At 37.0% G+C, this 9996-nt stretch overlaps 1 protein-coding gene across 2 annotated transcripts in view; it reads right to left on the bottom strand.

The window, feature by feature from the left end:
* Positions 1–9373, bottom strand: part of LOC21387846 (polynucleotide 3'-phosphatase ZDP) — a 22004-nt gene extending 12631 nt beyond the window's left edge. The window contains exons 1-10 of one of the 2 annotated variants that reach the window (XM_024166059.1): positions 8905–9373; positions 8257–8316; positions 7749–7811; positions 7271–7339; positions 7077–7133; positions 6634–6710; positions 6183–6264; positions 5903–6019; positions 5135–5262; positions 4880–4949 (exon numbers count right to left, since the gene is read on the bottom strand). In XM_024166059.1, coding sequence (XP_024021827.1) covers positions 4880–4949; positions 5135–5262; positions 5903–6019; positions 6183–6264; positions 6634–6710; positions 7077–7133; positions 7271–7339; positions 7749–7811; positions 8257–8316; positions 8905–9249 — 1068 coding nt within the window. In that variant the 5' untranslated portion in view covers positions 9250–9373. The remainder of the gene's footprint in view (positions 1–4879; positions 4950–5134; positions 5263–5902; positions 6020–6182; positions 6265–6633; positions 6711–7076; positions 7134–7270; positions 7340–7748; positions 7812–8256; positions 8317–8904) is intronic. The other variant, XM_024166098.1, reaches the window with a different exon arrangement.
* Positions 9374–9996: the final 623 nt, after the last annotated feature.

Raw genomic sequence — 9996 nt, 5'->3', positions numbered from 1 at the left:
GCCCTAAACCAGTAGAGTCCTTTGCTCTCCTTAGCATTGCCAATCATCTTCCCCGAAGCCAAATCCTGAAACGAACAATGAGTGGCAGTAAATTTAGTTATGCAATTTAAGTCTTTTGTAAGTCTGCTGATAGACAGTAAATTGCATGAAAGATTGGGAACCAAAAGAACTTGGTTAAGAATTAGTGTCTCGGAGATGAGCACTTTCCCAATACCAGTTACCGCGGAAAGGGAACCATATGCAATTCTAACTTTGTAATTCTCGTGGCAGGGACTGCAATCATGGAGTAATGATACATCACCTGTCATGTGATCAGAAGCTCCAGAATCGATGATCCACCCTGATGAATCCTCGGCTTTTGTATGTAAGGCAGTTAGGAAGTTACCTCTTTGAGTAGTGGATGCAGTTGAGATAACCGGGTTAGGAGAAGATCCTTGACTGAACATCTTTTGCAACCACTCTACTTGTTCTTTGCTGAAGAGAGTCGAATCATTTGCACTCCTTTCTTTTCCATCTGAGTCAGCCACGAAACCACGTGCCTCCTTTTCCTTGTTTGATTTCCAGTCTACGGGCTTCCCATGTATTTTCCAACACGTTTCTTTGGTGTGACCTGGGCGACGGCAATGATCACACCATTGTCTTCCTTTTTTCTGCCGAGCATCATAGGAGGAAGTGGATCCACGGGAGACAAGGGCCGACCCTTCTTGAGTATTAGTGGTTCCTTGAGAGACCAGGGCCGATCCTTCCGGGGTGTTTGAGGATGACCGAGTACCCATCATCAATTTCTTCCTGCTTTCTTCTCTTCTCACCTCTGAGAAGGCTTCTCGAATTGTTGGAAGTGGCTTGGTACCAAGGATTCTCCCCCTTACTTCATCTAGGGATTTGTCTAATCCCAGTAGGAACTTGAACACCCTTTCTTTTTCAATGATCTTCTTGTACCGGCTTGCATCTCCAGGGGACTCCCAATCCAGATTCTCAAACACATCTAATTGTTGCCACAAACGACTAAGAGTGTTATAGTATTGAGTCACAGTCATCTCACCTTGCCTTAGATCATGCAGAGCTCCCTTGATATCAAACAGATCAGCGGTATTGTCGCTGTCCGAGTAGGTTTCTTTTGCTGCTGTCCAAATCTCATGTGCAGTATCATAAAACAGAAAATTTTGACCAATTTCTGTGTCCATTGCATTGATCAACCAAGACATAACCAGATTGTTCTCGGTATTCCACACCTTGAACTTCTTATCATCCTTCTTCGGTAGTTCTGTGGTGCTATAGAGGTATTCATCCTTACCTCTTCCTGTAATGAACATCAAAACAGCCTTCGCCCATTGACGGTAGTTGTGGCCGGTTAACTTGTGCCTTGTGATGAGAAAAGACGAACTTTCTGCTCCACCATTGCTCACGAGTTCTTCTTGGCCTGATACAGTTCCAACGACACTCCTGTTTGTTTCTGAGGCCATAGAGGATGGACTACTGCCTAAGAGACTTTATGGAACACTGATTTGGAACGAAGGAGGATGCTAGGTTTGCACCTAGAAACCGAGGAAAAGAAGGAGTAAATATGGTTTCAAGTTTCACCAGAAAAAGGGATTAAGCTGTGTTCTGGTTTGCATCAGAACTAAAAAAAAACTGGTCCAGGCAGCCTTGCTCTGATACCATGAAGAAAAACAGAGAGAGAATTTTTCTTAGTTTATTTCATCAGCCGAAACATACATTTATACAGAAGAGGAGATTACCAATAGCTGGTAATTCCTTGATTTACTCCGTCAAATCCTATAGAAAAGGAAAACTAATTAGCTAGTTATGGAAACTAATCTACAGCTATTTACAGCCTAGTAGATCTTCTATTTACAGCCCATTACTGCCTAATATCTTCGGAATTCCACAGATAGTCTATGTCGATGATATTATTCTATCGGGGAATGATGTGAAGGAACTACAGGAGTTGAAGAAGTATTTGTCAGAAGAGTTTGAAGTTAAAGACCTTGGAAATCTGAAATATTTCCTTGGAATGGAAGTGGCTAGATCGAGTAAAGGTATTGTAGTTTCTCAAAGGAAATATATTTTGGACCTTCTTAAGGAGACCGGTATGCTTGGATGCAAACCAGTTGATACTCCTATGGACAGTCAAAAGAAACTTGGCACCGAGAAAGAAAGTGCTCCAGTAGACAGGGGGAGATATCAGCGTCTTGTTGGACGCTTGATCTATCTGTCACACACTCGGCCAGATATTGGTTTTGCAGTAAGTGTTGTAAGTCAATTCATGCACAGCCCTACAGAGGAACACATGGAAGCAGTCTACAGAGTTCTTAGATACTTAAAAATGACCCCAGGGAAAGGCCTATTCTTCATAAAGACAGAAAACCGTAACACTGAAGTGTATTCAGATGCAGATTGGGCAGGAAACCTCATTGATAGACGGTCAACGTCTGGGTATTGTTCCTTTGTCTGGGGCAATCTTGTTACCTGGAGGAGCAAGAAGCAATCAGTGGTAGCCAGAAGTAGTGCAGAAGCTGAGTACAGAGCACTAGCACAGGAAATTTGTGAAGGGATTTGGATAAAAAGGGTTCTAAGTGAACTGGGACAAATGAGTTCATTTCCTATTCTGATGATGTGTGATAATCAGGCAGCTATAAGCATAGCCAAGAATCCCGTGCATCATGACAGGACTAAGCACGTTGAGATTGACAGACATTTCATCACAGAGAAGGTGACTAGTGAGACAGTTAAATTGAACTACATCCCTACCAAGCAACAAACGGCAGACATCCTCACCAAAGCTCTACCAAGACCTAACTTTGAAGACTTAATTTGCAAGCTGGGGTTATATGATATATATTCTCCAGCTTGAGGGGGAGTGTTGAATTCGGAAGTCAAAAGTTAGGGAAGTTAGTTTAGGAAAGTATTTTAGGAATAAAAGGAGAGATCGGTTGTGATCTTTTCTCATAATTTTGTTTCCTGATTTTTAGGAGAGAATCAAGCTAGTTAGTTTTTCCCTTATTAGTCATTTGTGTATATATATGCTATTGTAGGGTTACAGAATATTAATAATAGAAGTTCAGAAATTCTTCAGAAACTTACGGATCTACCCGGTTGGTTGTAAATGGATCTTTAATGTGAATTATACGGCTAATGGTAGTTTAGAGCATTATAAGGCAAGACTCGTTGCAAAGGGATTCACTCAAACCTATGGTGTTGATTATCAAGAAATGTTTGCCCCGGTTGCAAAGCTCAATACAGTACAGGTATTGTGATCCTTGGTTGCAAATTTCGATTGGCCACTTCTCCAACTTGATATTAAGAATGCCTTTCTAAATGGGGACCTAGAAGATGAAGTCTACATGGAGATTCCTCCTGGTTTTGAAAATGTTGGGAACACTAATAAGGTGTGTAAGCTGCAGAAGTCATTATATGGCCTAAAACAATCCCCGAGAGCATGATTTGATAAGTTTACAAAAGCTATCAAACGATATGGATACATACAAGGGCAGGCAGATCACACTTGCTTCACAAAACACTCACAGGATGGTAGAGTGGCAGTTCTTATTGTCTATGTCGATGATATCATCCTAACTGGAAGTTATTCCAGTTATGTTGAAGAATTGGAAGAATTGAAGGGTGTTCTTGCCAGAGAATTTGAAGTAAAGGATCTTGGGACTCTAAAATACTTCCTTGGCATGGAAGTAGCTCGGTCAAGGAAGGGGATTGTTGTCTCTCAAAGGAAGTATGTCTTGGACCTGCTTAAGGAGACATGAATGTTAGGTTGCAGGCCTGCTGCAACTCCTATAGAGTCGACCTATAAGGCAGGGTTGGCAAAAGAAAGTCCTCCAGTTGATAAGGGAAGATACCGCGACTCGTTGATAAATTGATTTATCTTTCCCACACTCGACTAGATATTGGATTTTCTGTGAGTGTGGTAAGTTAATTCATGAGCAATCCAAATGAAGAACATCTTGAAGCTGTTTACAGAATATTAAGATACCAGAAAATGACACCGGGAAAAGGTCTATTCTTCAAGAAGAATGTTGAGAGAAGTGTGGAAGTCTATTTGGATGCAGATTGGGCAGGATCCATCACTGATAGAAGGTCTACTACAGGTTATTGTACCTATGTTTGGGGCAATCTATTGACAAGTAAAACCGGCTCTGGTGTGGTTCACACTAAATACGACAGGAATTCTTCCACTTTAGGTTTCTTTTGCTGGCAAGGCTAAGCTAAAGCACTCCAAGCCATGTCATAAGCTATTTCCAACTGGCCATGTATGAGGGCCACACTTATACAGGCAATTATCATACTAACCATAAAATACTTTTTCCTATCTTAGGGTAAAGTTTGAAAAGTAATAAAGACTTGGAATTTAAGCACTCTCCAACTACCCAATCAGATTAATATGACTGAAATACAGACATTGACATTTTACAATTTCAACATTTAATCGTTTATGACTTAACAATCGGATGATGGCTTTGTAAAGCGAGTCATCCAAAAATAGTTACAGCATAAAAACAATAATTAAAAAAAAAACAAAAAACAAAAACAAAGTTATCCAACATCCACAAAGAAGATAGGTTAGTTCAAGACGTTCCCATAGGATTTAACAATTGAACTGAGTTCTATGTATTATGGTACTGCATCTATCAAACATTCATAACGAATAAATAATACACATTTAGCAGTAGTTTATCCAGAAACTATAAACTAACAAATCAACAAGCCAAGTTTAACGTGCCATTATGAATTCGAAAAATGCAGGCTTTAGTATGCCAAATGCTTTTTTCGAAAACTTAGTGGGTCAAAGAAAACAGACACTCAGTTTGCAATAAATTCCAAAATGGAGTATAACAGTGTTCTTTTGGATATAAGAAATAATTGGTACCTGTGCAAATTTTATATCAGCATCACTATGGTCATTGTCTCTTCCAGCAGCATCACCGACATAAAACGATCTATGGTGCAGACATAAAGGCAATATTGTTAACAACTATTCCCGTCCCTTCAAATGATCAAGGATTACAAGACAAAAAGATTTAAGAAGAGTAACATAGTCCTTTTGCCCCAAAGCATAAGATACAAATTATAGGGAGGGAAAAAAAAACACACACACACGAGAGAAAAAGAAGAGAAAAATAACTGATCCATGTCAATAGAAATGTCAGAGTTGAAGTGTTGTCCCATAAGATGCCACATGCCTGGTTTTGGCTTGCGGAAGGGGTCTTCTGCTTGCCCATCAGATTTACCTATTCCGCAAGCAATGAAAACCTGAAAACATATAAATGCAGCTCAAATCCTTGGCATATTTCTCAATATTTTCTCAAAGGTGCCATTACCTACTTAAAATAGCTCGCACTGAGCTTGGTTCAATTTCAAGGAGATGAAATGAAGTCATGATCTCTATGTTACCAACACAACTTTCTCAAACATTTCAATTAGTTTGAAAACCAAATTCTGCGACTAAAATGAATAACTTTCTTTCCTTTTTTTATTTTTTATTTTTTTTATTTTCCATCTGCATATACCAATTAGATAATAATGTTTGATATTTGCTGCATATATTCAATAAACATTCAAAATTCAACTTTTCAAATGTGTGTGATATTTGCTTTAAAGCCAAATAAAATAATTTCTTAAGATGAAAAAGCTATTGAACCAAAATGGAACTAAAAGCAATAGATAATTTTTTAAGAAGTACAAGTTATTGAACCAAAAGCAACACAGTTGAGGTCTATGCCCTTCTCCTGAAGTAAGCATATTCTTAAATCTTAACCAGATGACTATATTGCAGAGGTGAAAAGGGAAAAAAAAAATGATACAGATGGTGATTCGCTTGAACCATAACTTTGTTCACATTTAAAACTATATACAAAACATGGGCAAACAGACAACAATCAGACATAACTACCTGAATTGGGACCTTAACAGTCTTGATAAAATTGTTGAGGCGCCCAAGTTTTGAGTCCACAGCAACTTGTCTCTTCTTTTTCCAGCGTTCAATATTTGATTCATTGGTAAAGATTACCTTATGATGATTAGAAGGGAAAAGAAGAATATTACAACACAAATTTTCTAATAAAGGGTACTTAAATAAGTGAACAGATTGGTTTTAAAATGCCAAACTGGTGCAAAACACAAGATTTTTTGTATGAAATTTAAAACAGGCTATATGGATAAAAGAAATGAACCAGCTTGTAGCCATCATTGTACAGACTCTGTAGCTTATCAGGTATTGAAGGATACATCAGCGACCAAGCATCGGCACCGACTCTGAAATTAGAGCAGCGACCTAGATTGTTAGAGAGCCAAATTTGTGAAACGTTTCCAACTAAATAAGCACTTTCTTGTTCTATGCATCAAAAAGTTTTGAGCATTTTAATTAATAATAGCCCCTTACAGGAGTTTAACAAATGAGGTTGGACATCAGAAATATTACTTGTGGAGGATAACAACACCTTACTAACAAGGACACTGATGGTGTGAAATCGCTTACACAAACTTTACACGAAAAGCTTACTGCTCCTGTTATAAAATATGACTTTTAAACCATGTTGATTGTTGTTCAATTTCGTTACATTTCTGACAGAGTTCAATCAACGGCATACACAAAGCCACAATAGGATAAAAGAGCAAGACCACCTTTTAACTGAAGTTTTAGCGAGACATCCATCAAAATCAAAAGCGGCAATTTTACTTGAATCATGAAGACCATCATCCTGTTAGAAGCAAAACCCATAAAACCCATGTTAGAAATGTCGAGCAACAATTTCTCTTCACAATAACTCCAATGGTTGATGGACTCCCTAGGTGCCAATACACGACCCCAAATGAGACTTAAAACCTATAAAACTTGGAGATTGCATTTTTGTATCCTAAATCGAAGGACTATGGCCGAATCAATCAAATAGATCAGAACAGAAACAGACCCACCAACTTAAGGGAAAGAATATTCAAATACAGAATTTCGCAAGACTAATAGGAATACGGCATAACACACAGCATGTTGTTACTAAGACATGCACAGACCCAGCATAAAGAAGCTCTCCAGAAAACATTGTTATCAATAAGACAGAGTATCTCACCCGCTCAAGAAATATAACTGTTTCGAATGCCTTCCATTTTGGTGAAAGTATAGCATCCTGATTCAAAAAAGAGTTTCAGCTAGGTGATAAATTGAAAGCCAGGACATGAGAGCTATAGTATCACCAATTTACTGGGGCAAATAACAAAAATTCTGAAAGGGTGTGAGCACATGTAACAAAAATGCAGATCAGACCTTGTACTCATTCTTGATATCATTAATGGAAAATGCAGTTTCCAGATCTTTGCCCTCTGAATTAGATAACTGCAAGCAATTGTGTCAATATCAAAGAACAATATTAATGATTGGGTTGATACTTTATTATAACGGGTATATCAAGCATAGAACAATTAACACATAAAAATTTTACTTAACTGTTCACCATTAGAAAGAAGCAGAAAAAACTACTAGAGGAAAATTGGTATATGGTCAACATAATAAAGAAAACACAGTAGAGGATTCAATTACCAAACCTCATGTGTCAGATGGTACTAATAATACCATGAACTCAAAAAAAGAAAACGAAATAGATAGCAATGGTTAAGAAAAGGAAAAAAAATTTCAAAAAAAGGCAATCCAGAACAGATGAAATTAAAAATGTTGATCATGAAGCAGGAAAAATATTAAAAAAAAAACTTAAAAATAGACAATAAAAGCATATTCACCAGTGTACCTTTGCTTTCTTTGTATTTCTTTCCTCTGGATCCTTTTCGCCATCTTCTTCTTTTTTGTCAACCTATTGGATTAAAACAAAAGGTAAGATGAATTGAATCCAATCTGAGACATTCACTTCGGTAATTGAGATATCAAATGAGAAAACCAGATTGACAAGCCAAGATGTTTTCTTTTGCAGAATCAAATCCTAATCATTTTAGTGGAAAAAAAAAATGGATTCCTCGAAAACATTTTAAACACAAAAGCTTTTATCCTCCTAGTAATTTGCATCTGCAATGGAAGCAAAAGGGTCTGGTCATTTACTACTCATAGGATTCTAAAACCAACTGACAGTGATCCATAAGAATCAAGTTTCAAAGTCCCTCTGAGGTTTATAATACGCACCCATTCTTATATCTAGTTATCCTTTTTTGTTTTCTTGTTTTTCCATTTTTGTTCCCTTCAAAACTACAGCAACTTTGATATATTATTAAATAAATAAAAGAAAAAAAGAAATGAAAACATACCTCCTCCTGAGTTTTGTCGCTTGCATCAACCAACTTCCATAAAGCTTCCTGATCAGGACTCTGAAATCACAAACAAACAAGACAAGATTTAAGAAAGAAAATTTTAAATCAATTTGCAATTATAATAACAATAACATGTCCTGAACCTGATTGGTTGTAAAGAGAATACACAAACGCAAAAAAAAAAGAAAAAAAGAAAAAAAAAAAAGGAATGCTCTTCTACTACTCCATAAACTCAAAAGAAGCGATTTCCCCCCCTTTTCTTGTACACATTTCATTATTAGCTGCTTAATCACTTAATTCCAAAAACATTTTCGCACAAAAAGAAAAAAAGAGTAGAAAAAATCCTTGTAAAAATGACCACACAAATTTATTTTCAAACACAGCAAAAAAAGCAACAAAACACCAAAAACCCAATTCCACCAAACCTTTAAAGAATCAAATTACACTAAATTCTTCTCGAACAAATCAAAAAGTGTTCTTCCACCACTCCATAAGCTCAAAACAATAGAATTTTTCCCCTTTTTAGTACACATTTTCATTATAAGCCGCTTAATCATCTAAAAATCATAGAAATTCCTTTTCTAACAAATAAAAAAAATTCATTTAAAAAATAAAAAAAACCCCAAAAACCCAATTGCAGCAAACCTTCAAAGAATCAAACCCTTGGATCTCCCGGGCCGAAGCGAGGGAGTCGGAGGTGAAGCAAGCCAAGTGGTGCCATTTGGTGATGTCGAAGCCCCGGGCGTCTCGGGAGACGAAGCCCAGCCTCAGAGCCTTGGCGTCGATGGTCTTCGAGCACTTCTTGCACGACGATCGGCTCGATTTGGCGTACTCGGCCACGATTCTGGTCGAGGGAGGCATTGGGTTTGGGTTGTTGTTTGATGACAACGAATGAAGAGAGAAATGTTTGGTTGGGGTTTTGGTTTTAGAAACAACAAGGAAGAATAGGACTGAGTGAGAGGAGAAGGGGAAATTGAAGATTGTTCGCATGGAAAAGAAAAGTGTCAACTGTCATGGAGGGCCTAGACCTTTGTTCCCGCCATTTTTAAGCAGTGTACTAGCTAGTCCGCCATCGGCTGGCTATTCGTTCAATTAACTCCTGTGCACGGGTTTTTTTTCCCCCTTTTTTTGGTTTAATTTTAGGGGAATTTGGTAGGATATATCTTTTTAAACTATGGTAACCGTTAGAGTTGTTTAGTTGAGGGATTCGTACTCCGATTCGAATCATAGTTCATGATTTACTATAATATTTTCTCTTATGAAAAATATACGAAAATTGAAAATAGTTCTAATCTTATGATTCTAATCCATAAACCAAACGTATCTTAAGTTTTCGCCTAATTTATTATTAGAGCAATTCTCTATCATGCGCTGCAAATTTATAACGTAGATACTCAAAGATATAAATGTTAAAAATTTAATGATTAAAATAACGGGTGTATTTAGAACTCATTTTAAAATAATTTTATTTTTTGTATGAAAATAAAAATGAAAATGTTTTCAATCTTAGACATAAATCATTTATAAAAATACGTTTAGTAGTTTTATCAAGAGATTGTTTTCAGTATAAAAAAACTTATTAATGTCTCACTCTGTGCTCGAGAGAGGAGAAAATAAAAACAAAAAATAAAAACGAAGGTTTTTTTTCCCCCTTTTTTTGGTTTAATTTTAGGGGAATTTGGTAGGATATATCTTTTTAAACTATGGTAACCGTTAGAGTTGTTTGGTTGAGGGATT

Source organism: Morus notabilis, unplaced genomic scaffold (genome assembly GCF_000414095.1).
Source record: "Morus notabilis unplaced genomic scaffold, ASM41409v2 Scaffold913, whole genome shotgun sequence".
Taxonomy (NCBI): Eukaryota; Viridiplantae; Streptophyta; class Magnoliopsida; order Rosales; family Moraceae; genus Morus; species Morus notabilis.
This window is presented reverse-complemented; position numbering and strand designations above follow the sequence as displayed.